Source organism: Monodelphis domestica, chromosome 4, assembly GCF_027887165.1.
Source record: "Monodelphis domestica isolate mMonDom1 chromosome 4, mMonDom1.pri, whole genome shotgun sequence".
In the NCBI taxonomy this organism is placed as follows: domain Eukaryota; kingdom Metazoa; phylum Chordata; class Mammalia; order Didelphimorphia; family Didelphidae; genus Monodelphis; species Monodelphis domestica.
This window is the reverse complement of record NC_077230.1, coordinates 191,409,804-191,437,037: the sequence shown is the minus strand read 5'-3', so window position 1 is coordinate 191,437,037 and position 27,234 is coordinate 191,409,804. Positions and strand designations below refer to the sequence as shown.

The 27,234-nt window shown below is 37.2% G+C and overlaps 1 protein-coding gene across 20 annotated transcripts in view; it reads left to right on the top strand.

Annotated features, from left to right (window-relative positions):
* TTN (titin) overlaps positions 1–27,234 on the top strand; it is a 327,039-nt gene that overhangs the window by 240,313 nt on the left and 59,492 nt on the right. For all 20 annotated transcript variants that reach the window (XM_056794077.1, XM_056794076.1, XM_056794075.1 and 17 more), the window contains 40 exons: positions 25–327; positions 425–787; positions 1,136–1,438; positions 1,573–1,872; positions 2,222–2,518; positions 2,606–2,890; positions 2,982–3,275; positions 5,157–5,456; positions 5,580–5,888; positions 6,759–6,949; positions 8,096–8,525; positions 9,588–9,896; positions 10,002–10,150; positions 10,242–10,274; positions 10,367–10,496; positions 10,596–10,895; positions 10,997–11,314; positions 12,769–13,065; positions 13,900–14,199; positions 14,283–14,597; positions 14,677–14,825; positions 14,924–15,074; positions 15,174–15,455; positions 15,954–16,256; positions 16,905–17,207; positions 17,302–17,583; positions 17,678–17,977; positions 18,069–18,371; positions 18,464–18,772; positions 18,858–19,139; positions 19,239–19,538; positions 19,637–19,930; positions 20,022–22,988; positions 23,399–23,719; positions 23,826–24,110; positions 24,211–24,510; positions 24,872–25,174; positions 25,821–26,096; positions 26,199–26,498; positions 26,595–26,897. In XM_056794077.1, coding sequence (XP_056650055.1) covers positions 25–327; positions 425–787; positions 1,136–1,438; positions 1,573–1,872; positions 2,222–2,518; positions 2,606–2,890; positions 2,982–3,275; positions 5,157–5,456; positions 5,580–5,888; positions 6,759–6,949; positions 8,096–8,525; positions 9,588–9,896; positions 10,002–10,150; positions 10,242–10,274; positions 10,367–10,496; positions 10,596–10,895; positions 10,997–11,314; positions 12,769–13,065; positions 13,900–14,199; positions 14,283–14,597; positions 14,677–14,825; positions 14,924–15,074; positions 15,174–15,455; positions 15,954–16,256; positions 16,905–17,207; positions 17,302–17,583; positions 17,678–17,977; positions 18,069–18,371; positions 18,464–18,772; positions 18,858–19,139; positions 19,239–19,538; positions 19,637–19,930; positions 20,022–22,988; positions 23,399–23,719; positions 23,826–24,110; positions 24,211–24,510; positions 24,872–25,174; positions 25,821–26,096; positions 26,199–26,498; positions 26,595–26,897 — 13,839 coding nt within the window. The remainder of the gene's footprint in view (positions 1–24; positions 328–424; positions 788–1,135; positions 1,439–1,572; positions 1,873–2,221; positions 2,519–2,605; positions 2,891–2,981; positions 3,276–5,156; positions 5,457–5,579; positions 5,889–6,758; positions 6,950–8,095; positions 8,526–9,587; positions 9,897–10,001; positions 10,151–10,241; positions 10,275–10,366; positions 10,497–10,595; positions 10,896–10,996; positions 11,315–12,768; positions 13,066–13,899; positions 14,200–14,282; positions 14,598–14,676; positions 14,826–14,923; positions 15,075–15,173; positions 15,456–15,953; positions 16,257–16,904; positions 17,208–17,301; positions 17,584–17,677; positions 17,978–18,068; positions 18,372–18,463; positions 18,773–18,857; positions 19,140–19,238; positions 19,539–19,636; positions 19,931–20,021; positions 22,989–23,398; positions 23,720–23,825; positions 24,111–24,210; positions 24,511–24,871; positions 25,175–25,820; positions 26,097–26,198; positions 26,499–26,594; positions 26,898–27,234) is intronic.

Below are 27,234 nucleotides of genomic sequence, written 5' to 3'. Positions count from 1 at the left end.
ATACATAATCTCCTTGTCCTACAGAGCCCCCCGATCCACCTATTGATGTTGAGGTTCATAACCCCACAGCAAAGTCAATGACTCTTACATGGAAACCTCCTTTGTATGATGGAGGAAGCAAGATAATGGGTTATATTATAGAGAAAATAGCCAAGGGTGAAGACAAATGGAAGAGATGCAATGACTTTTTGGTTCCTGTTTTAACATACACGGTGAAAGGACTTGAGGAAGGAAAGGAATATCAATTCCGGGTACGGGCAGAAAATGCTGCTGGCATCAGTGAGCCTTCTCGTGCCACTCCTCCAGTCAAAGCTGTGGATCCCATTGGTAAATTTTATTTGTTGGGTCTATCTGAGTGGAAATAATATTTTTATAATCACATTTTTAAAACTAAAGGTAAAACTAATTTTTAAATATATTATAGATGCTCCAAAAGTCATTCTGAGGACAACCCTGGAAGTTAAGCGAGGTGAAGAAATCTCACTTGATGCAACTATTTCTGGGTCACCTTATCCAACTATTACATGGTTAAAGGATGAAGAGGTTATCAGACCAGAGGAAATTAAAAAGCGTCCCACAACAGTGGTTAGGAGGAAGAAAGGTGAAGTTCAAGAAGAAGAACCATTTGTCCTGCCTCTGACAGAAAGGCTGAGCATTGACAATAGCAAACAAGGAGAATCTCAGCTACGTGTCCGAGATTCTCTTCGACCTGATCATGGCATGTATATGATCAAAGTGGAAAATGACCATGGCACTGCCAAAGCTCCCTGTGTCGTCAGTGTGCTAGGTAAGCATTTCAAGATACAATCATTCTAACTCTACTAAAAATTTAGTGAGAACTAAGACAACTGAGGGAGAAATAATCTCAGAATCGTGAAGTAAGAAATAAAAAGGTAGTTATAAGGAAGGAAAAATAAATAATTGGAGACTTTTCAGTCTCATTTCTCTACTAAAATAATTGCAGAAATCAAAATTCACTCTTCTCAAATCTTCCCTACCATTTCTTCATTATTCTCTGAAAATAGATATTGGGAATAGAGGATCTATTGCCCAAAGGGAAATCTAACAATTATCATTGCAATGACAGTTACTTTTACAAACTATTTTGAATCATTGTTTTCATTTTGACTATTAGATACACCTGGACCTCCAATCAACTTTGTATTTGAAGATGTTAGAAAGAATTCAGTCACCTGTAAATGGGAACCTCCACTTGATGATGGTGGCAGTGAAATCATAAACTACACTTTGGAAAAGAAAGAAAAAACAAAATCTGATGCAGACTGGATTGTAGTTACTTCAACACTCCGGCACTGCAAATATTCTGTGCCAAAACTAATTGAAGGAAAGGAATATGTCTTCCGTGTGAGAGCTGAAAATAGATTTGGACCTGGACCACCATGTGTTTCAAAGCCACTTTTAGCTAAAGATCCATTTGGTAATATTTTATTAATATTTTTCTAGTGCTTTTTTCTTGTATTTGGTATTAACATCAATTGAGTTAGGTGGTAAATTGACTCTGCAACATATCACTGATATTACAGGTAGTTTCTGTTTTGTTTGTTTTTTCAGAACCACCTGATGCACCTGATAAACCCCTCGTTGAAGATGTTACCAGCAATAGCATGCTAGTAAAATGGAATGAACCTAAAGATAATGGAAGCCCCATCTTGGGCTATTGGCTTGAAAAACGTGAAGTCAATAGTACTCACTGGTCGCGTGTCAATAGAAACCTTCTAAGCTCTTTGAAAACAAAAGTGGATGGCCTTTTGGAAGGACTAACCTATGTCTTCAGAGTGTGTGCTGAAAATGCAGCTGGTCCTGGAAAGTTTAGTCCACCCTCTGATCCCCAAACAGCACGGGATCCAATCTGTGAGTGACCTCTTATATGGCTGGGGAAGAAGGCAAAGTCTTAGAGTAAGGACAGAGGGGAGGGAAATACATATACAGCTCTCTCTCTCTCCCCTCCTCTCTTTCTCTCTCTCTCTCTTTCTCTCTCTCTTTCCCTCTCTCTCTCTTTCTCTCTCTCTTTCTCTCTCTCTCTCTTCTCTCTTCTCTCTCTTTCTCTCTTTCTCACTCACATACACACAAAATGCCTTGTGTAGTATTATGATGTGTGAATATATACATATATAGAAGCCCTATATGTGTTTGTAGAGATATAGATATTGATAAAAGCTTTAGAACATTTAGTGAATTTTGATATCTGTGTCTTTTCTAGCACCACCTGGACCACCTGTGCCAAGAGTAACTGACACAAGTACCACCACTATTGAATTAGAATGGGAACCCCCAGCTTACAATGGTGGGGGGGAAATCATTGGCTATTTCGTTGATAAGCAGTTGGTTGGCACAAATGAATGGTCACGTTGTACAGAGAAAATGATCAAAGTTCGCCAGTATACAGTTAAAGAAATCCGAGAAGGTGCTGACTATAAACTTCGTGTGAGTGCGGTCAATATTGCTGGCGAAGGACCGCCTGGGGAAACTGAACCTGTTACAGTAGCTGAACCTCAAGGTAATAATGCTTCTTGAGAACTTTTTTCCCAGTGGGGGAATAAAATTTCTGCCTTTTCACTTAGCTTTATATGCTGTTTTCCAACAGAACCTCCAACAGTGGAACTGGATCTTTCTGTCAAGGCTGGAATCCAGATAATGGCTGGACAAACTCTGAAAATCCCAGCAATTGTTACTGGTCGTCCTATTCCTACCAAAGTATGGACCAAAGAAGAAGGAGAACTAGACAAAGATCGTGTTGTCATAGATAATGTGGGAACCAAATCTGATCTAATTATCAAGAATGCATTGAGAAAAGATCATGGCAGATATGTGATCACTGCTACCAACAGTTGTGGTTCCAAATTTGCAGCTGCCAGGGTAGAAGTTTTTGGTAAGAAATATTTCATGGATTGTTCCAGGTGGTATTCTTACATAATAAATCTTTCCTAATTTTGTCTTATGCAATACATTTCCTTTTTCAGATGTTCCTGGTCCAGTTCTTGACCTTAAACCTGTTGTAACAAACAGAAAGATGTGTCTACTCAACTGGTCTGATCCAGCAGATGATGGAGGAAGTGAAATCACAGGCTTCATTATAGAAAGAAAAGATGCCAAAATGCACACTTGGAGACTACCAATAGAGACCGATCGATCTAAATGTGACATTACAGGTCTAATTGAAGGGCAAGAATATAAGTTCCGTGTTATAGCTAAGAACAAGTTTGGTTGTGGCCCACCTGTTGAGATAGGACCAATCCTTGCAGTTGATCCATTAGGTAAATGAATCTTTTCTTTATTAATAGAAATCAATTGAATAATCTTTGCTTCAATTCATGCTAGTGAGCTTTATATTTCTAAACTTACATCAGTTAAAAGTTCTATAGGTACAGAATGCTGAAATGATTTCCAAATAGTTGTTAATTAACTTGTTATATTTGCCATAATTGCTTTAACTTTGTCTTAAAGTAAACATAAGATGCACAGTCTTGTAATATAGCAAAATGTATTCTTCCAGTGACTACCAGTTCCCTGGAAGTAAGTCGAGTACTTTTGGAAACTATTAATACTTTGAGCCATTAGAATAAAGTGGCAATTAACTAAGTTTTCTAGTAACCTAAAAGAGTTCACATAATTTTCAAAAATATTCAGTGTATACTTGGGAAGCTAGGATCTCACCATGTAGCAATGATATTGTTTCTTAGGTTCAGTTTTTTGGCAGTATGAATTTCTTTCAGTCCCATTTTCCATCCATTAACCTTCTCACTGTAAGAATAGGCCTTGCCTCAGATATTTGGGGAGATGAATGACAAAAGCAGAGGAAAGAGCCCAAGAATAGAAATTAAGTCTGAAGCAAAACTTTATGGGGGCTGTTAATTAACAATGTGAAATGCAGAAATGAATGTGTTCCTGACATGCAATGGTCATTAATGCTAATATCATGTTCTAAGCCAAAGACCCTAGAGAGAATCCCTTCCCAAAAGGAACAACTAGAGCTCCTCCTAGAAGATAAAAAGGAAGGAAACATAAATTTGAGACTGGATTACTGTGGAGAAAGAACTTCACAGAGCTTATATAAAGATATGATCAAACACTTTATCTGAAGAAGTAGTGGCCTTGTAATTTGTACCAGTGGAAGGAGTCCCTACACCAAGGAGAGCACAGATTCATCCAATTATATCATTATTGCACCCCATCCCAGATTCTCCAGTGCATCCTAGGATCTACTAGATGCACCAGAGAAGAGACAGTCAGCTAAATTCAGTTAGAACACAACTTAACCATATTTACTCTTTCTTCTTCTCTATCAGGCATTCATGGTAGGGTCTGGGACTGAGAATCAGAAAGGCCTCGGTTCATATCCTGCCATAGATACTTTCTATCTGTGTGACCCTGAACAAGTCACTTTATTTCTCAGTTTCCAACACCCCTATAAAATTAGGGAATTGTATTCAATGGCCTCTAAGGTCCTGCCTAGCTCCAAATTTATATCCATACAATACTAAAACTATAAAAGATGTTATCATAGATGGATACTGTTCAACTCTGTTCCATCATTGCCCATACCCACTTTCTGAGTATACTTCAAAACCATGAGAAGTATAGAAACTATTTACATAAATACTTGTCTCTTCCTTCAGTAGAATGTAATCTCCTTGAGGTCAGGGACATAAGTATTTATTGAATATTTACTATGTGCCAGGTACTTGTACTAATCACAGGAAATAGAAAGAGACATACATAAAAGACAAAAAAGAATTCAATATATGTTTATTGAATTATTCAAAAGGGATACTAGCTAATCAGAACTGTATAGATGTGTTACCCCAAATTTTATGAAGATCAAAAGCTTTCCAGGAAAAGTTAAAATCCAGATTATCAAACAGAGCAAAATATAATCTTTTTTGTTTTAGTTAGTATTCTAAGTTGATGTTTGCAATTAAAAAAACAAAAAACAAAATGTCTATAATAATGCCAGCTACTTTTGGTCATTGCATCATGAATCTAGTCTATTAATTTTGGAAAAATTCAGGAGTAAATGTGATACTGAAGAAATCACATATTCTAATATAACAAATGAAAGTGAAGTAAGATATTATTTGATGTCCATAGTGGGTACATATCTTGTGCTTGTCATTTTAAATTATTTGTTGTTCTAGGTCCTCCAACGGCACCTGAGAGACTTACATACACAGAAAGGACTAAATCTACTATCACTCTTGACTGGAAGCCTCCTCGAACTGATAATGGCAGTCCTATTCAAGGATACATTATTGAAAAGAGACGGCATGATAAACCTGATTTTGAAAGAGTTAACAAACGACTTTGTCCAACTACATCATTCCTGGTTGAAGATCTGGATGAACACCAAATGTATGAATTCCGTGTCAGAGCAGTCAACGGTGTTGGTGAAAGTGAACCATCTCTGCCCCTTAATGTAGTCATACAAGATGATGAAGGTATGGTTGCTTAATATAGTAACATAATAATTGGGTTAATGGGCCTTCCCTTTATAATATACGGTTATTCCCCAAGGTAAACAAAACTCCATACTACATTGCTGTTTGTATTTGCTTTCCTAGTTCCTCCAACTATTAAATTGCGACTCAAGGTTAGAGGAGATACTATCAAAGTGAAAGCAGGAGAGCCTGTTAATATTCCTGCAGATGTAACAGGCCTCCCAATGCCCAAGATTGAATGGTCCAAGAATGAGAAGGTCATTGAAAAGCCAACAGATGCACTTCAGATTACCAAGGAAGAAGTATCTAGAAGTGAGGCTAAGACAGAGCTCAGTATTCCCAAGGCTGTCCGGGAAGACAAAGGCACTTACACTGTTACTGCCTCTAATCGTCTTGGCACTGTGTTCCGCAACGTTCATGTTGAAGTATATGGTAAGTGCTTGATCTATGTGGTATCCGGGGGTAATTCGATGGCCATTTATGTACTGTATTCTGTCTCATTTGATCTACTATCCCCCATATTTGTGCCTTTGTACAAAGAAGTCTGAGTCTATATAGTACTCCCTCTCACTTTTAAACTTGGGGAACTCTCAGTTTCCTTCCAAGAACAATGTCATGTCTTACAAGACCTCTTTCCTATTCCCTTCTCCATCCCCCACCAGTTATTTTCACACTCTCCAGAGCTCAGAATTAAAATTTGTATTACCTGTTTATGCTTTGCATTTACTTATATATGTAACTGTGTGCCCCTTAGATGTCAGCCATATTGAAGGTACAAAGGGGGCAAAAACATAAACATTAAAATGTCAGTGGAAAACCCTTTCAGTTATAATGAAAGCATTACACACCTTGCAGTGGAATCTAAGGCTTGAATAGCTCAATGCCTATGGAAATGTCAGGAATCATAATGTCTCACCATAGAGAATGCCTCCATACCTTTGTCCTCGGCCATTCATCTGTATAAACTCTAGCAAGAATCAGGGAAGGGCAATTTCCTGCTTACCACAAATAAGAGTGGAGTTTTTCCCCAAAGGAACCCTCTGAAGGAGGAAGAATTATCAGGGCAATCTTTTCTATGTATATATTATACCCCTTCATTAGACTACAAGTTCCTAGTGTTGTTGGCCTTGTTTTTACCCTGTAGGATAACCTGCTTTGTAGGGTTTCCTGCTTTTAGCAAAGAGGTAATCCTTACAACATTAGAGGTCAGTTTTCATTTTTGTCATTTTATCACCAGTACCTAGCACTGCACCTTGCATATAACAAGTATTTAATAACTGATTTGAAATCTGTTTCTTTCAGATCGTCCATCTCCACCAAGAAACCTTCAAGTGGTTGATATTAAAGCTGAATCTTGCCACTTGACATGGGATGCCCCTCTAGATAATGGTGGCAGTGAAATCACCCATTATGTCATTGACAAGCGTGATGCAAGTAGGAAGAAAACTGAATGGGAGGAGGTCACCAATACTGCTGTGGAAAGAAGATATGGAGTAAGCTTTCTTAGGCACAATTTGAATATACATTTAAATGACAAGTGACTAAGCCAATGGCATTCTAATGTCCCTTAAAATATAATGATTAATTCTCTAAAATTAAAAAAAATTATTTTGTCATTGAGGCACATGATACCATATATATGGTCATTTAAATTTTTATTTCATCTTTGATGAAGGATTGATGCAGGAGCTCTGAAATCACTCCTCTTATTAGATGAACCAAAAAGCATAGAAAATACAAATATTTCTTATTAAAGTATGGTTTTCTCTTTTCTCCCTTTGCTACCTATAATTATTTTTGTTGTGAATAGTTTGCAACCTATCTGAAGTCAAACTTCTCACCCAAAATACCAAAGCAGTCTGCACTTAAAACCTGACATTGTTTACAGAGTGATGATCCCTTCTTAATTCACTTAAAGAACAGAGATCAGCAACCTCTGCCCTAGGGCCAGATTAGGTCATGTACTGGCCTTGAAGCTAAAAATGATTTTAGCATTTTAAAACAAAATGCTAATGTATTTAAAAATTTAAAAACTATTCCTAACTCCTAGACCTAGAAAAGCAGTCTACTTGGGCTAGTATGTTGACCCCTGCATATACAGTCGGCCCTTGCTATGTTGTGGTTCATGGCTCCACTGTATTGTGGGTTTTTAAATATATATATATATATAAAATTCTGTATCTGATATTTTCACTATATCACAGAATTTTGAGGATGAATACCATACTGTACACAAAGAAAGCAGTACACCACTACTGCTTGCGCAAGTTTGCCAACTTGAGATTGCACATGGCAGACTATTGGCTGATGGAATGAAAAGCAGCCAACCACTGCGCTCTGTTCTGTATCCTGGGTGCTGATTGGCTCAGTGACTATAAGTTAATAAGAGTATGGAAAAGGTTTATAGAAGGGTGGGAAGGGTTTATAAAGTCTTAAAATATATATAAATAATAAAATAAATATAATGCCACTACTTCTCAGATTTTCACTTATCATGGGGGTCTCTAAAATGTAACTCCCAGGATAGGTGAAGGGTCACTGTATAATCATCTGTCATTTCCTTGCTAAGTCATAAAAATAAAATATAAAAGTTAGTAAATTCAAGACAATGCTTAAATTTTTGTTTTTCTGCCTTCTAGGTCTGGAAGCTTATTCCAAATGGTCAATATGAGTTCAGAGTAAGAGCAGTGAATAAATATGGAACTAGTGATGAGTGTAAATCTGATAAAGTAGTCATTCAGGATCCCTTCCGCACTCCTGGACCTCCAGGAAAACCAAAAGTTTTAGAGCGTACCAAAGGATCGATGCTAGTGAGTTGGACACCTCCTTTGGACAATGGAGGGTCTCCAATCACTGGCTATTGGCTGGAGAAGAGAGAAGAGGGAGGTTCTTATTGGTCCCGTGTTAGCAGAGCACCAATAACAAAAACAGGATTGAAAGGCCTGGAATTTAACGTTCCACGTTTGATTGAAGGAGTTAAATATCAATTCAGAGCACTGGCAATAAATGCAGCTGGAGTTGGCCCTCCCAGTGAACCATCAGACCCTGCCCTGGCTGGAGATCCTATATGTAAGTATGCCAGGATATGTCTATAAAGAAAATAATTGCTTAGTGAGTAATGATGTTATTATTTTCCTGAAATATTTACTAAGGTACAATAATTCATACTTAAAAGAAATGACTAAACAATATTTTCATTTACACACAATAAAAAAAAACACAAACAGATTTAGAACTTTTAAAAATATGAGAAAAGGGCAGCTACATGGCTCAGTGAATAGAAAGCCAGTCCTGGAGATGAGAGGTTCAAATCTGTCCTCAGACACTTCCTAGCTGTGTGATCCTGGGCAAGTCACTTAATCCCAGTTGCCTAGCACTTACTTTTCTTATGCCTTGAAACAATTCTAAGATTGAAGGTAAGGTTTTCAAACAAACAAACAAAAAAGATACAGAAATAAAAGCAAAAGACATAAGTAACCAAGTTAGATCTAAATTGTTACAAATATGAAGTGATCAAAGAATATAAAGGTTAAATACATCCTTTTGTCATATTATAATTATTATGGGAGAACATAGTCCTTTTTTGTTCTAGAAAAAGAAAAGGAGATTTTTCTAATTAATAACATTAAATAAAAAACTCAAAGCATTTTAAGGTTTTACAAAATACCATACATTCATCATTCCATTTGACTTTCACTAAAACCATATGAGAGAAGTATTATTAAATCCATTTTTGGGGAAAGAAATGAAGACTTTCAGTAGATAAGTGACTAACCCATGATCACATGGCTATTAAGTATGAAAAGCAGATTCAAACCTTGGTATCTCCTGGCTATCTAACACTCTTTCCAATATACTAAACTGGTTCTTTGTATATTATACTATCTAGAATCAAAGAGTTAAAATATGTCAAGGCATTTTGAACATTTTTCTTTTGTTTTTAAACTGTCATGGAAAATAGGTTATTGCTTTTATGTCTTCTCTTAGAGGTAATTTCTTCTTTTTTATTATTCTTTCCTTTCTTCAGAATATAAAAATGATGTATGAGCATTTATAGGAAGATCTCATCTTATGTATACAATTAGTTCATACTCACTATTGGTTTTCTTGTGTGTTTTTTATTGTTTTTAGTCCCACCTAGTCCACCTTCATGTCCAGAAGTCAAAGACAGAACTAAGTCAACCATAACCCTAGGATGGAAACCTCCAGTCAAAGATGGTGGTAGTCCAGTCAAAGGATATATTGTGGAAATGCAAGAGGAAGGCACTACTGACTGGAAAAAAGTAAATGAACCAGACAAGCTTATCACTACCTGTGAATATGTTGTACCTAATTTGAAAGAACTCAGAAAATATCGATTCCGGGTGAAAGCTGTAAATGATGCAGGGGAATCTGAACCCAGTGGGACAACTGGAGAGATACCTGCCACTGATATTCAAGGTACTGGTACTAAATTAACAATTTTTTTTTATTTTGAGATAGATAGCTTTGTTAAAAAGTTCTCAAAATGAACTAAGTTCCTTTGTATTATTTATGATATTGCAGAGCCTCCAGAGGTTTTCATTGACATTGGAGCCCAGGATAGTTTGATTTGCCGTGCTGGATCACAGATCAAGATTCCAGCTATCATCAAGGGACGCCCAACTCCAAAATCATCTTGGGAGTTTGAGGGGAAAGCAAAGAAGACAGTAAAGGTAAAAATAAAAGTTTAATATTCTAAAAATTCTCATCAAATTAGTATAAGAAGCATATATGCTAAAATTAATTATTCATCCTTTCTAACAGGAAAGCGTTCATAATATACCTGAAGATGCACAGGTAGGATAAATAATTTGAAAATTTTATAATACTAATTGACAAATTTTCCAGTATACTAAAATGCCTAAATGTATATTATTTTCTTTATAAAGGTTGAAACTGCTGAAAACTCTTCAGTGATTATTATTAATGATTGTAAACGAGAACATTCGGGCAAATATAGCATTACTGCCAAGAACAAAGCAGGACAAAAAACTGCAAATTGCAGAGTTAAAGTTATGGGTAAGACTTTAAAAGTTTAATATCATCTAATTAAAATTGGTTGGCTATTTTCTAGGTATTTCAGGGAAATCATTTATATTATCATTTGCAAATTAACAGATGTACCAGGGCCACCCAAAGACCTGAAAGTCAGTGACATTACAAGAAGCAGTTGCAAACTTTCATGGAAGATGCCAGATGATGATGGTGGAGATAGAATCAAAGGCTATGTTATAGAGAAAAGAACTGTTGATGGGAAAGCCTGGACAAAAGTTAATCCAAATTGTGGCAGCACCTCATTTGTAGTACCTGACCTCATCTCTGAACAACAGTATTTCTTCCGAGTGCGTGCTGAAAACCGTTTTGGTATTGGTGCACCTGTAGAGACTATCCAAAGGACTACTGCTAGAGATCCAATTTGTAAGTTTTCCTCTAACCCAAATCGTTTAAAATCTAAATTGAAGCTATCTTCTTACAACTAAAATGTATTATTATATTCCTTGTCTCTTTTTTTTTTTAAGATCCTCCTGATCCCCCCATTAAGCTCAAGATTGGGCTTGTTACTAAGGACACAGTGAGTCTGACATGGAAGCCTCCAAAAAATGATGGTGGTGCCCCTGTCACACACTATATTGTTGAGTGCCTTGCCTGGGATCCTACTGGGAAGAAGAAAGAAGCATGGAAACAATGTAATAGAAGAGATGTAGAAGAAACTAAGTTTACTGTTGAGGACCTCATAGAAGGTGGAGAATATGAATTCCGAGTCAAAGCTGTCAATGAAGCAGGAGTCAGCAAACCTTCAGCTACAGTTGGTCCCATCATTGTGAAAGACCAAACATGTAAGTTTGGAGGAAGCTATTGGCAGATGCCTCCTCATTTAATATCCTTCTAGCTTTTAGCAACTGTCCAATGAGTGACTTCACTGGAAAGAATATATTAGAGTAGAAGCCAGGGAATGACCATTGACTTTCATGAGAATTTGAACAAGTTACTTAACTTTATTTTCCCCAACTGTTAAATGATATCATCACATTTGTTTGTATAGTCTCTCTTCTTCCATTCAAAGGAAGTTATTCTCATTTTTCTTATTTTAGCATAATTTCTTCCTTAGCAGACTATGATGGATATGAGGGCTCAAAGGAACATTACCAAAGCCTTTTTTTTTAAACCCTTACCTTCCATCTTGGAGCCAAGGCTCCAAGGCAGAAGAGTGGTTAGGGCTAGGCAATGGGGATCAAGTGACTTGCCTCAGATCACACAGCTGGGACATGTCTGAGGCCAGATTTGAACCTAGGACCTCCTGTCTCTAGGCCTGGCTCTCAATCCACTGAGCTACCCAGCTGCCCCCACCAAAGTCTTAATAAAAACAGATTGCAAATATTCAGAATTGCAGAAAGCAAAGAGAAGAGTGCTTAATTACTATTCATCTGGACAGGAAGATGTTTTGAAATATATAGATATAGATATAGATAAATATATAGATATAGATATAGATATAGATGTAGATATAGATATAGATATAAAACCTCTTTCCCATCCTCCAACTCCACCTTCCTACTATTATTGCTAAAAATTGCTAGAAAGTGGGGAAATTATAGAAACAGGTAATAATACATAGACTATTACATAAAGATTATTTTAATGCATTTAGAGAAGCTTTGAAAGAAATATAAATTAGCATCTATAAATTTTTTGGAGAAAAATATCAAATCATTCTATATTCTTACTATTAATATTACCACAACTCTCATATTTTAATGCTTAAAAGTTTACTAAGTACTTTCCTAACAACAACCCTATGAAGTAGGGTGATGGTAATATTTATTATCCCCACTTTATGGTGGAAGGCAAGTCTCTCAGAGATTAAGTGATTTACCTAAGGCAATCAATAAATATCTGAAGTGAGATTTAAAATTATGTCTCCAAGTCAAGCACTCCATACTCTATGCCCTGCTGCCTTTCATAATTTGTATTACTATAACTAAAAGTTATTTTCAATTTCATTCTCCTCTTTCAGCCCCATTAGGATCCTCCTGTCTATTCACACTGCCTCTCCCTTTCCGCATTCTCTACTTTACCTATAAAATTTCTTCAGAGAAGAGATAACCAGTTAAAAATGAGCATAACAGTTTCTTTTATAAAATTGCATCCATGTTACATATTATCAGACAGAATTGGAATGGCAGTTGATAGAAAGCTATTTCTTCTAGCTCTGGTTGGAGATGAGACCAAATGTGAATTGAGGCCAAATGTCTTCATTTCTAATGACAACACGTCTTCTTTTCTGACCTAGGCCCACCATCAATTGATCTAAAAGAATTTATGGAGGTTGAAGAAGGAACAGATGTCAGCATTGTGGCTAAAGTTAAAGGTGTGCCCTTTCCTACATTAACATGGTTTAAAGCTCCTCCAAAGAAACCTGATGACAAAACTCCTGTTCTGTATGACCATCATATCAACAAGCTTGTGGTTGATGACACTTGCACCCTAGTGATTCCACAATCTCGTAGGAGTGATACTGCCCTGTACACACTCACAGCTGAGAATAATCTGGGAACAGCATCAAAGGAGATGAGACTGAATGTTCTTGGTAAATATGAAATAGTTTCTATGTGTTGTATATAAATAAACTGCCGTATGATCTTTAATTTTAAATACATTTGGCTAATTAACTGTTCCTTTTCTTTCTTTTTGTTTTATTTTTACTGTCATGCAAAACACACTATTATATTGATCATTGTTGTAAGAGCACACTCTATACATAACCCCAAACCCCAAAATAAAGCTATAAATACACTGATGTGAAAGATGACTCTAACAGTTCTTTATCTAGAGGTATATAGCATTCCCCAACATAAGTCTTTCAATATTGTCCCAGATCGTTGCATTGCAGAAAGTAGCTAAGTTTTCACAGATAATCATTGTACTGTGTACAATGTTTTTCTTGTTCCTCCATTCCCCAATTGATGGACATACCCTCAATTTCCAATTCTTTGCCATTGCAAAAAGAGCTGCTATGAAAATTTTTATACAAGTAGGTCCTTTCCCCTTTTTTATTGTCTTTCTTGAATACAGACCCAGTAGTGATATTATCAGACCAAATTTGCACAGTTTTATAGCCCTTTGGGTATAGTTCTAAATTGCCCAAATTGTGAATGTTTGGATCAATTCACAACTCCACCAGCAATGCATTAGTGTCCCAATGTTGCCACATCTCCTCCAACATTGACCATTTTCCTTTACTGCCATATTGGCTAATCTGATAGGTTTGTTATAGTTTACATTTCTCTAATCAAGACTGATTTAGAACATTTTTCATATAATTATTGATGACTTTGATTTCTTCATCTGAAAACTTTTTGTTCATGTCCTTTGACCATTTGTCAACTAGGGAATAACTATTCCTTTTCAAACTCTATTTCAGGTCGTCCTGGACCTCCAGTTGGACCCATAAAATTTGAATCCATTTCAGCTGATCAAATGACTTTATCTTGGCTTCCACCTCTAGATGATGGTGGGTCCAAGATTACAAATTATGTAGTTGAGAAAAGAGAAGCTAATAGGAAAACATGGGTGCGTGTTTCCAGTGAACCTAAGGAGTGTACATACACAATCCCTAAATTACTGGAGGGCCACGAATATGTATTCCGTATCATGGCACAAAATAAATATGGTATTGGGGAGCCTCTTGACAGTGAACCAGAAACAGCAAGAAATCTGTTCTGTAAGTATAACATTTTCAAATATAAATCACTTTCTGTGTATTTTAACATTATTTCTTACAAACTGATATTAATTCCTTCACAGCTGTCCCTGGAGCCCCTGACAAACCAACTGTGAGCAGTGTAAAGCGTGACTCCATGACTGTCAACTGGGAGGAACCAGAATATGATGGAGGCTCTCCCGTGACAGGGTACTGGCTAGAAATGAAGGACACCACATCAAAGAGATGGAAGAGAGTCAACCGGGATCCTATCAAAGCTATGACATTAGGAGTTTCTTATAAAGTGACAGGCCTCATAGAAGGTTCAGACTATCAATTCCGAGTATATGCTATTAATGCTGCTGGAGTTGGTCCAGCAAGCATGCCGTCTGACCCAGTAACTGCTAGAGATCCAATTGGTAAGTCTTTAAACATTTAATTTTAATTTATCAGATGTTCATGAAAAAATAAGCTAACTGGTTTAATGGTTCTTTCTAGCCCCACCAGGTCCTCCATTCCCCAAAGTGACTGACTGGACCAAATCATCTGTGGATTTGGAATGGACTCCCCCATTAAAGGATGGAGGGTCTAAAATTACTGGATATATAGTTGAATACAAAGAAGAAGGAAAGGAAGAATGGGAAAAGGTAAGCAGAATTTCATCTTTTGAAAGTAAAAAACCCTTATTAAAAGTAAAAACATAATTTATTATAATTAAAATTTTAATGAATTTTTTAAAACTCAGGGTAAAGATAAGGAAGTGAGAGGAACAAAACTCGTAGTACCTGGATTAAAAGAAGGTGCATTCTACAAATTTAGAGTTAGAGCAGTCAACATTGCTGGCATTGGAGAACCTGGAGAAGCCACTGACATTATTGAAATGAAGGACAGAATTGGTAACTATTATTTTATGATTAACATACCTGAATTTTATTTAAAAATTAAAATATATTTTCAGTGAAAAACACACTTACATTTGCCTTTTCTTTTCTTAGTTCTTCCTGACCTTCAGCTAGATGCTAGTGTGAGAGACAGAATTGTGGTCCATGCTGGTGGGGTAATTCGTATTATAGCATATGTCTCTGGAAAGCCACCTCCAACAGTGACATGGAACATGAATGAAAGAGCATTACCAGAAGAAGCTAACATTGAAACAACTGCTATTAGCTCATCTATGGTCATCAAAAACTGCAAGAGGAGTCATCAGGGTGTCTATTCTCTACTTGCTAAAAATGCAGGTGGAGAAAGAAAGAAGACAATTATTGTAGATGTGTTAGGTAAATAAGTCCAAATTTATTCATTCTATAATCTCTTTTAAATTGTTTTATTATCATTTTCACAGGAATGAATACTTATCACATTATTCCTACATGTTTAGTGATTATCAATTCTGAAACAGAAGCTATAACTATTATATTTTTTCATTAAAATAATCACATCATAATGAAGTAGATTCTTTACTTAAAAAGTTGGAAATTGAAAAACCTCAATGACCTAGTCTACAATTGTGCCCTGATTAATATAGATGTTTGCTGTTTCTACTAAAACTACTTGGTTCAGGAAGTTTTCTGCTACCATCAACTGTTTCCATAATATTTCATTTAAATATATTTTAACATACCAAAAATAACCCCCCAAAGTTCTTTATATACATATGTTATATCTTAACTTATTCACAAATAATTTTCAATTGCTTTAATAAAACGATAGCAAAGTAATAAGAAATGACTTTGGTGGGAAAATATCTATAATGATTTTTCTGTGCTTATTATCAGATGTTCCAGGTCCAGTTGGAATTCCATTCCTTTCTGACAACCTAACCAATGATTCCTGCAAACTGACATGGTTTTCTCCAGAAGATGATGGTGGGTCACCTATCACCAACTATGTCATTGAAAAGCGAGAAGCTGACCGCAGAGCTTGGACCCCAGTTACTTATACAGTTACAAGGCAAAATGCTACAGTGCAAGGACTGATTGAAGGAAAATCCTACTTTTTCCGCATTGCTGCTGAAAATAGCATTGGCATGGGTCCATTTGTTGAGACACAAAATGCTCTCGTTATCAGGGACCCAATGAGTAAGTAACAAATTTAAGGATTTCTTCACATATTCAGTGAAACTTTAAGATAACATAATACTCCTAGTTATGCTTTCATTTATTTTACACATATTTTTAGGAACCCATTGTGGACCTAGATGAAAAGCAAGACAGTAGGCACAGTATAGTACTAGTCCTGGAGTCAGGAAAACTCATTTTTCTGGATTCAAATTTAGCCTTACCAGCCTACTTACTTAGTTCTGTGATTCTGGGCAAGTCACTTCATCCCATTTGCCTCATTTTCCTCATCTGTAAAATGAGCTGGAAAAGGAAATGTCAAACAACTCCAGTATCTTTGCCAAGAAAACCCCAAATGGAGTTACAAAGTTGGACATGACAAAATAACCCTGTACATATTATACATATATGCATATATACATATATATTTACAGCCTTAGTGGGGATGAATGGACTGAGAGGCAAGAAATCTATTTCTTTTCAACTCTGACACAAACTGGCTGTAGTTTATCCAAACTTTGACTTCCTACTTAGTGAAATGAGGGATTTGAACAAGATGATCTCTCTAAAGTCCTTTCTTCCGTTTAAATTCAAGTGAAATCCTCAGGAAAGGATATTTTTCATATTGTCAAAAGGTAATTTCTTTCATCATTTCATTTTTCTCTATAGCTGTCCCAGAGCGTCCAGAAGACCTCGAAGTCAAAGAAGTTACTAAAGACTCTGTAAGTTTGACTTGGAATCCCCCCAAGTATGATGGAGGGTCAGAAATAATTAACTATGTACTCGAAAGCCGTCTCATTGGAACTGAAAAGTTCCACAAAGTTACAAAAGACAATTTGCTTAGTAGAAAATATACAGTTAAAGGCTTAAAAGAAGGTGACACTTATGAGTACCGTGTGAGTGCTGTCAACATTATTGGACAAGGCAAACCATCATTCTGCACCAAGCCAATCACTTGCAAGGATGAACTTGGTGAGTGTCTCATATACTTTGAATACCTACTGTGCAATTGTAAATTTTGTTATATGACAGTAAAACTGATTCTATTTCAAAATTATACATTTAGCTCCTCCAACACTTGAACTGGACTTTAGGGATAAACTCATTGTTCGAGTTGGTGAAGCTTTTGTCCTAACGGGACGTTACTCAGGCAAGCCAAAACCAAAGGTCACATGGTTGAAAGATGAAACTGATGTCTTAGAAGATGATCGCACCCAAATCAAGACTACTCCAACAACCCTTTCTCTAGGAAAAGTCAAAGCCAAACGGGCAGATTCTGGAAAATACACTGTGATCGTTGAGAATAGTACAGGTTCAAGGAAAGGCTCCTGTCAGGTGGCAGTTGTTGGTAAGGATTAATCAGTACTAGATTGGGCATTCTGTTCAAACAAACATATATAAATGAAACTTACATTCTGTGGGATTTTTTTTCCCCTCCACAGACCGTCCTGGACCTCCAGTGGGACCTGTTATTTTTGATGAAGTACACAAAGATCATTTTATTATCTCTTGGAAGCCTCCTTTAGATGATGGAGGAAGTGAAATTACTAATTACATCATTGAGAAGAAGGAGCTAAGCAAAGATGTTTGGATTCCAGTAACATCAGCAAGTATTAAGACAACGTGTAAAGTCCCTAAATTGCTTGAAGGAAAGGACTATGTTATTCGTATATATGCTGAAAATCTTTATGGCATAAGTGATCCACTAGTGTCTGATTCAATGAAAGCCAAGGATCGTTTCAGTATGTGTTTTTAAAATTGTTCTTTAGTTTTTCCATTATTTCAATATTATTAATATGAATGGATGTTGACATTAGGATAATATTTCTTTAGGTGTTCCGGCTGCACCAGATCAACCAATTGTTACTGAAGTTACTAAAGATTCTGCATTAGTTACCTGGAACAAACCATATGATGGAGGCAAGCCCATCACAACATATATTGTGGAAAAGAAGGAAACTAGATCTAAAAAATGGGTTAGAGTTTCCAGAGAACCTATTCATCCATATACCAAATTTAGAGTTCCTGATCTCGTGGAAGGATGTCAATATGAATTCCGAGTTTCAGCAGAAAATGAAATTGGAGTTGGTGATCCAAGCCCACCCTCAAAACCAGTATTTGCTAAAGATCCAATAGGTACTATGTCAAATCATTCATTCAATTTTCACATTAGTTAATGTTTTAAAGCCCCATTTTGACAATTTTTCATTTTTTTATCTTTCATATAGCTAAACCAAGTCCACCTATTAATCCTGAAGCAGTAGACACAACAAAGAATTCAGTCGATTTGACTTGGCAACCACCACGTCATGATGGTGGAAGCAAGATTCTGGGTTATATTGTAGAATACCAGAAAGTTGGAGATGAAGAATGGAGAAGAGCTAATCATACTCCAGAGACATGCCCTGAAACAAAATATAAAGTCACAGGTCTTAGGGATGGTCAGACCTATAAATTCAGAGTAATGGCAGTCAATGAAGCAGGGGAATCGGACCCAGCTCATGTTCCTGAGCCAGTGTTAGTAAGAGATAGGCTTGGTACGTAAAATATCCTCACATATACATTTTATTTACAAAATATATTCCTTAAATTATGCTCATCAGACTATCCTTTTCCTTTTAGAACCTCCTGAATTGATTCTAGATGCTAACATGGCAAGGGAACAACACATAATGGTTGGAGATACTTTAAGACTTAGTGCCATCATCAAAGGAGTTCCATTCCCAAAAGTAACATGGAAAAAAGAAGATAGAGAAGTTCCAATTAAAGCTCAAATTGATGTTACACCAGTTGGTAGTAAGCTTGAAATTCGTAACTCTGCCCATGAAGATGGTGGAATTTATTCTTTGACAGTGGAGAATCCAGCAGGTTCAAAGACAGTCTCAGTAAAAGTTGTTGTACTAGGTAATCATTGTAATGTGAACATTCTTAAATCATGAATTTTATTAGCACTTAATATGAGTTCAGTAATTTTTAAATAACTGTACATGTAAAATTTCTCAGATAAACCTGGACCACCAAGAGACCTGGAAGTCAGTGAGATTAGGAAGGATTCTTGTTACCTTACCTGGAAAGAACCACTTGATGATGGAGGTTCAGATATTACCAATTATGTGGTGGAAAGGAGAGATGTTGCCACTGCCCAGTGGTCACCTCTTTCAACTACATCCAAGAAGAAGAGTCATCTTGCTAAACATCTTAATGAAGGCAATCAGTATCTCTTCCGTGTAGCTGCTGAGAATCAGTATGGACGTGGTCCATTTGTTGAAACTCCCAAACCTATTAAGGCTATGGATCCTCTCCGTGAGTTGCTTTTTTACTTGTAAACAAATTATCCTAAGATTCTTGGTTCATTTTTTTGGCTACCTTATTCATCACATGTTTTTTTTTCCTTTAAAAAGAACCCCCAGGGCCACCCAAAGACTTGCATCATGTAGATGTCGACAAGACTGAAGTCTCTCTGGTTTGGACTAAACCAGATCGTGATGGTGGTTCTCCAATTACTGGCTATTTAGTAGAATATCAACAAGATGGCACTGAAGACTGGATTAAATTTAAGACTGTGACAGATTTAGCGTGTGTTGTTACTGGCCTACAACAAGGGAAGATCTATAGATTCCGTGTAAAAGCTCAGAATATCGTGGGCCTTAGTCTTCCTGATACAACTATCCCAATAGAGTGTCAAGAAAAATTAGGTAATGTTCATTGACATAATCTTTCTGTTATTTTTTAAAATCATGTCTGACTTGAAAATCAAATTCTAATTTGGTGTATTTTATTTTCTAGTGCCTCCATCTGTGGAGCTTGATGTGAAATTAATTGAAGGCCTTGTGGTAAAGGCTGGGACCACTGTAAGATTCCCTGCCATTATTAGAGGTGTACCTACTCCTACTGCAAAGTGGACAACTGATGGGAGTGAGATTAAATCAGATGACCACTATCACATTGAAACTGACAGTTTCTCATCAGTACTTACCATTAAAAACTGTTTACGAAAAGACACTGGGGAATATTTGATCACTGTTACCAATGCAGCAGGTAGCAAAACAGTAGCAGTTCATCTCACTGTTCTTGATGTTCCAGGCCCACCAACAGGTCCTATTGATATACTTGATGTAACCCCAGAACATATGGTTATTGCATGGCGACCACCTAAGGATGATGGGGGAAGCCCTGTAATAAATTATATTGTTGAGAAACAAGACACTAGGAAAGATACTTGGGGTGTCGTCTCTGCAGGAAGCAGCAAGACTAAGCTTAAGGTCCCTCATCTACAAAAGGGAAATGAATACATTTTCCGTGTTCGAGCAGAGAATAAGATGGGTGTTGGTCCACCTCTTGACTCCACACCTACTGTTGCTAAACATAAGTTTAACCCCCCATCTCCACCTGGCAAACCAGTGGTTACTGACATTACTGAAAATGCTGCAACAGTCTCCTGGACCTTACCAAAATCAGATGGTGGCAGTCCAATAACTGGCTATTACGTGGAACGTCGAGAAATGACTGGCAAATGGGTGAGGGTTAACAAAACACCTATAGCTGACTTAAAGTTTAGAGTGACTGGACTCTATGAAGGAAATACATATGAGTTTAGAGTTTTTGCAGAAAATCTTGCTGGCCTAAGCAATCCATCTCCAAGTTCTGATCCAATAAAAGCTTGTCGGCCCATCAAACCACCTGGACCACCCATTAATCCAAAACTGAAGGACAAGACCAAAGAAACTGCTGATTTAGTCTGGACAAAGCCACTTAGTGATGGTGGCAGTCCTATACTAGGCTATGTTGTGGAATGTCAGAAACCAGGCACTGCACAGTGGAATAGGATCAATAAAGATGAACTCATTAGGCAGTGTGCCTACAGAGTACCTGGACTAATTGAAGGAAATGAATACAGATTCCGTATAAAAGCTGCTAACATTGTAGGAGAAGGCGAGCCAAGAGAATTAGCAGAATCTGTGATTGCAAAAGACATTCTCCATCCTCCAGAAGTAGAACTTGATGTGACTTGTCGTGATATCATTACTGTTAGAGTAGGCCAAACTATCCGCATTCTGGCTAGAGTCAAAGGCAGACCTGAACCAGATATAACTTGGTCCAAGGAGGGCAAAGTACTGGTCAGAGAAAAGAGAGTAGACCTAATTCATGATTTACCACGTGTTGAGTTACAAATTAAAGAAGCTGTTAGAAGTGATCATGGCAAATACATCATTTCAGCTAAGAACAGCAGCGGGCATGCTCAAGGTTCAGCAATTGTCAATGTCCTTGACAGACCAGGACCCTGCCAGAATTTGAGGATAACCAGTGTTACCAAAGAGAATTGCACAGTTTCTTGGGAAAACCCTCTAGATAATGGTGGCTCAGAAATTACAAATTTTATAGTAGAATGCCGTAAACCAAACCAGAAAGGGTGGTCAATTGTTTCTTCAGATGTTACTAGGCGATTAGTTAAAGCCAACCTCTTGGCCAACAATGAATATTACTTCCGTGTTTGTGCAGAAAATAAAGTGGGTGTTGGACCAACCATTGAAACAAAAACTCCCATTCTGGCTATCAACCCAATTGATAGGCCAGGTGAACCTGAAAACCTTCATATTGCAGAAAAGGGAAAGACATTTGTCTACCTGAAGTGGAGAAGACCAGATTATGATGGTGGCAGTCCCAATTTATCATATCATGTTGAGAGAAGACTGAAGGGCTCTGCTGACTGGGAAAGAGTACATAAAGGAAGTATTAAGGACACACATTACATGGTTGACAAATGTGTTGAGAACCAGATTTATGAGTTCAGAGTTCAGACAAAGAATGAGGGTGGTGAAAGTGACTGGGTAAGGACAGAGGAAGTTGTTGTGAAGGAAGATTTGCAGAAACCGGTCCTCGAGCTGAAAATGAGTGGAGTGCTTACTGTCAAAGCAGGAGATACCATTAAGCTTGAGGCAGCAGTCAGAGGCAAACCATTCCCAGAAGTCTCATGGACCAAGGACAAAGATGCTACAGATCTAACCAGGTCTCCAAGAGCCAAAATTGATACAAGTTCAGAGTCATCTAAATTTACCCTAACAAAAGCAAAGCGAAGTGATGGTGGTAAATATGTGATTACAGCAACAAATACAGCTGGCAGTTTTGTAGCTTATGCAACTGTAAATGTTTTGGATAAACCTGGTCCAGTGAGAAATCTGAAGATCTCTGATGTGTCTAGTGATAGGTGCACAATTCGTTGGGACCCACCAGATGATGATGGTGGCTGTGAAATACAAAATTATATTTTAGAAAAATGTGAGAGCAAGCGTATGGTTTGGTCTACATATTCTGCTAATGTCCTCACTCCTAGTGCTACAGTGACTCGTCTCATTGAAGGAAATGAATATATTTTTAGAGTCCGGGCAGAGAATAAGATAGGCACTGGTCCACCAACAGAGAGCAAACCAGTCATTGCTAAAACTAAATTTGATAGACCTGGTCGCCCTGATCCCCCAGAAGTCACTAAAGTCAGCAAAGAAGAAATGACTGTAGTATGGAATCCACCAGAATATGATGGTGGCAAGTCCATAACAGGATATATTCTTGAGAAAAAGGAAAAGCATTCAGTTCGATGGGTTCCTGTTACCAAGAGTGCTATCCCTGAAAGACGTATGAAAGTTCAAAATCTCCTCCCAGGACATGAATATCAGTTCCGTGTCAAGGCAGAAAATGAAATTGGAATTGGAGAACCAAGCTTGCCATCAAAACCAGTAGTGGCAAAAGACCCAATAGGTATGTTTTCCATTTTTATTAAATTACAGTCAACTCTTAATTTGATGACAAAAGTAGCAGGGGTAAATATGTAAAGAATCTCAAAGACAAATTTGGCCAGTCTTTTCTCAGTAATTTAAAAAGAGAAATCAAATCTTTTGCCAGAGCTGCCAAATAAGTAGCAAAACTGGCCAATTTATTTATTTCCTTTTTCTTGCCTGCTTGCTCACAAAAACAAAACAAAACAAAAAAAAAATCCCACAACTACAGAGCAATGCAGAAAAAGAGAATAAAGGAGAGAAAATGAATAATGTGCCTTTGAGTAACTGAATTAACTATATAGAAATTATTTACATTAACTTTTCATCTATTGTAATCACTTATATGACCTATCATATAGTTATAGCATTTATTGTACAATGTTCTTTCAGAACCACCTGGTCCACCAACCAATCTCAAGGTGGTTGATACTACCAAGAATTCCATTACTCTTGGATGGGGAAAGCCAGTCTATGATGGTGGTGCACCAATAATTGGATATGTTGTGGAAATGAGACCTAAAATAGCAGATGCTTCTCCTGATGAAGGCTGGAAAAGGTGCAATGCAGCAGCACAACTTATTCGTAAAGAGTTCACAGCTACCAGTCTGGATGAGAACCAAGAATATGAGTTTAGGGTTTGTGCCCAAAACCAAGTTGGCATTGGACGTCCTGCTGAACTAAAAGATGCAATTAAACCTAAAGAAATACTTGGTAATGCTTTATTTTACTTATATAATTATCGATGTTTCATTTATGATATAAATCCACATATTCTGCATTCTGAAAAGTGAACTAACCATCTCAAAACAATTTCCAGAACCCCCTGAGATTGATTTGGATGCCAGTATGAGAAAGTTAGTTGTCGTCAGAGCAGGATGCCCGATTCGACTATTTGCCATTGTGAGGGGACGGCCTGCACCTAAAGTCACTTGGCGGAGAGTGGGTATTGATAATGTGGTCAGAAAGGGACAAGTTGATCTGGTTGACACCATGGCCTTCTTGGTCATTCCTGATTCTACACGAGATGACTCAGGCAAATATTCCCTGACACTTGTTAATCCTGCAGGAGAAAAGGCTGTATTTGTAAATGTCAGAGTTCTCGGTAAGTTTCCAGAAAACATTTTCCTCACCTTTCCAAAATATTTTAAATTCTATGGATGTAGAGGGAATGCTCACACTTTCTCATGCAATTTTTTTCACAGATACTCCTGGGCCTGTGTCTGACTTAAAAGCATCAGATGCCACTAAAACATCTTGCCATGTTTCCTGGGCACCTCCTGAAAATGACGGTGGAAGCCAAGTAACACATTATATTGTAGAGAGGCGTGAGGCTGAAAGAAAGACATGGGCAACAGTTACTCCAGAAGTTAAGAAAACTAGTTTCCAAGTAACCAATCTTGTCCCTGGAAATGAATATTTCTTCAGAGTAACTGCTGTCAATGAATATGGTCCTGGCGTTCCAACAGACATTCCCAAACCAGTGCTTGCATCTGATCCCCTAAGTAAGTACTGTCTTTGTTTCCTCATATGAATTACAATTCCCAATATATTAATATTCTTTATGTAATGTGAGGATGCCTTAGAACTCAGATCCTTTCAAGTTTAAAAAAATGCTAATTTTATAGATGCCCAAACAGTTTAATGAATATCTAAATTCTTTGTACTTAAGTACTATTTAAGTCTGCCTTTTGTTCATTTCTAATTTGCTTTTAAATGAAATTTGAATACTTTACTCTCGTTCTTATATCTTATTCCACACCAAGATGCCATGAAGCAGTTAATTTGACCTGGTACTGGTATGCAGTAATAAAACACTTTGGCTAAATTATCAACACATTTTCCTTATTGGCGTTTTTTCTCTAGGTGAACCTGATCCACCAAGGAAACTTGAGGTTACTGAAATGACAAAGAACAGTGCCACATTAGCTTGGCTGCCTCCACTACGTGATGGGGGTGCCAAGATTGATGGATATATTATCAGCTACCGAGAAGAAGAACAACCTGCAGATCGCTGGACAGAGTATTCAATCGTAAAGGATCTCAGCCTTGTTGTCACTGGTCTGAAAGAAGGAAAGAAATATAAATTTAGAGTAGTAGCCAGGAATGCTGTTGGAGTGAGTTTGCCCAGAGAAGCTGACGGTGTTTATGAAGCCAAAGAACAGCTATGTGAGCAGTCATTATTGTATTTACTAATTTTGCCCATTCCATATTTGTGTGACAAAGGCTGATAAAATTTTTATTCAATTTACAGATTATTTTGGCTAATCGTGGGATTAGAGACAAGGTCCCAGTACATATCACAAGCTTTATTTTAGGACTTTTCCCCCCAATTAATTAGATTTTGCTTTTTCTCATTTACCTCTGCCACATACCCTCTTCCAACAACAAAAAAAAATTAAAAAAAAAACCTAATAACAAATATGCATTGTCAAGCAAAGCATATTCCTATATTGAGATTGCCTAATCCAACCCTGCTAATTACAGGTGAAGAAAGAGACCCCAAAAAATAAAGTTATTTCCTCATGGCCACAGGTTATTTAGTGACAGGTCCAAGGTGATAACTAAAATCTGACTCCCAGATAGATCAGCCACCTGACTCCACCTTTCTTATTTTATGCTTCAGAGAAATCAGGCAGAGAAAGATTAAGTGATTTATCTTAAATCACACAATGACAGAGTGAAGAGGATAGAGTTCTCCTATATTTTATATACTATTATACAAAATTCCTGTTTCCCATATTTGTCCAAAGATCCTCAGTGAAAAATAACCATACCTTACAATAAATTCATGTATTTTTCTATTGTATTGTAGTGCCACCCAAGATTCTCATGCCAGAACAAGTTACTATTAAAGCTGGAAAGAAACTCCGAATTGAAGCACATGTGTATGGAAAGCCTCAACCAATCTGTACTTGGAAAAAAGGAGAAGAACCTGTTGTCACATCTAGCCGCCTGGCAGTCCACAAAGCAGATGCTTCTTCGGTTCTGATCCTGAAAGATGTTACCAGGAAAGACAGTGGCTACTATAATCTCACTGCAGAAAATAGTTCTGGGTCAGATACTCAGAAAATTAAAGTTGTGGTCATGGGTGAGTTAAGATTTTGCTTAAAAACAATGCAGCTGTCAGGATCAAAATTCTTCCTTTCTCCTACCTTCATGTTTTTACATACCTATCTTTTGATTTCTGCAGATGCACCGGGACCACCTCAGCCTCCATTTGACATATCTGAGATAGATGCTGATGCCTGTTCCCTATCATGGCATATCCCTCTCGAGGATGGTGGTAGTAACATTACCAATTATGTGGTGGAGAAGTGTGACGTAAGCCGAGGTGATTGGGTCACAGCTCTGGCCTCTGTCACAAAAACTTCCTGCAGGGTTGGAAAACTTATACCTGGACAAGAATATATCTTCCGTGTCCGTGCTGAAAATCGATTTGGCATTTCAGAGCCACTCCAATCTCCTAAAATGCTTGCTAAGTTCCCATTTGGTAGGTTTTTTCCCTCACGGAGGGATGACAAACTGTTCTTTGTTTCCATTCTAATGGTAAAGAAATAACTAATATGGCTCATCTCTTCATCTCCAGATGTTCCTAGTGAACCAAAGAATGCACGAGTTACCAAAGTCAACAAAGACTGTATTTTTGTGGCATGGGATAGGCCAGATAGTGATGGAGGTAGCCCCATTACAGGTTATCTGATTGAACGCAAAGAAAGGAACAGTCTGCTCTGGGTGAAGGCTAATGATACTCTTGTCCGTTCTACGGAATATCCTTGTGCTGGTCTTGTCGAGGGTCTAGAATATTCATTCCGGATCTATGCTTTGAACAGAGCTGGAAGCAGCTTACCTAGCAAACCAACAGAATATGTAACAGCAAGAATGCCAGTTGGTAAGACATTTCCTTATTTTCTCCACATCTTAAATGTTGTGAGTAAAAATTAAGCCTTAGGAATTTATTTCCAAATTTCTCTAGTGATCCTAGCATTTGGCATGGTAGGGACTTACTTTACCATAGCTCATCTATTAAGTAACTATGCAAGCATTTAATGCATTTTTATTGACTCATTAGTATTTTCTTAGATTCAATAATGTTTCCCTTTTCTTATTTTATGTAAACATAATGTACACTGCAGTGCCAAAAACAAAGGAGCACCCCCAAATTTTTGGTTAATTTTTTGATTATTAAAATATCTTCAGATGAAATATGTTTTATTAAATAAACACTT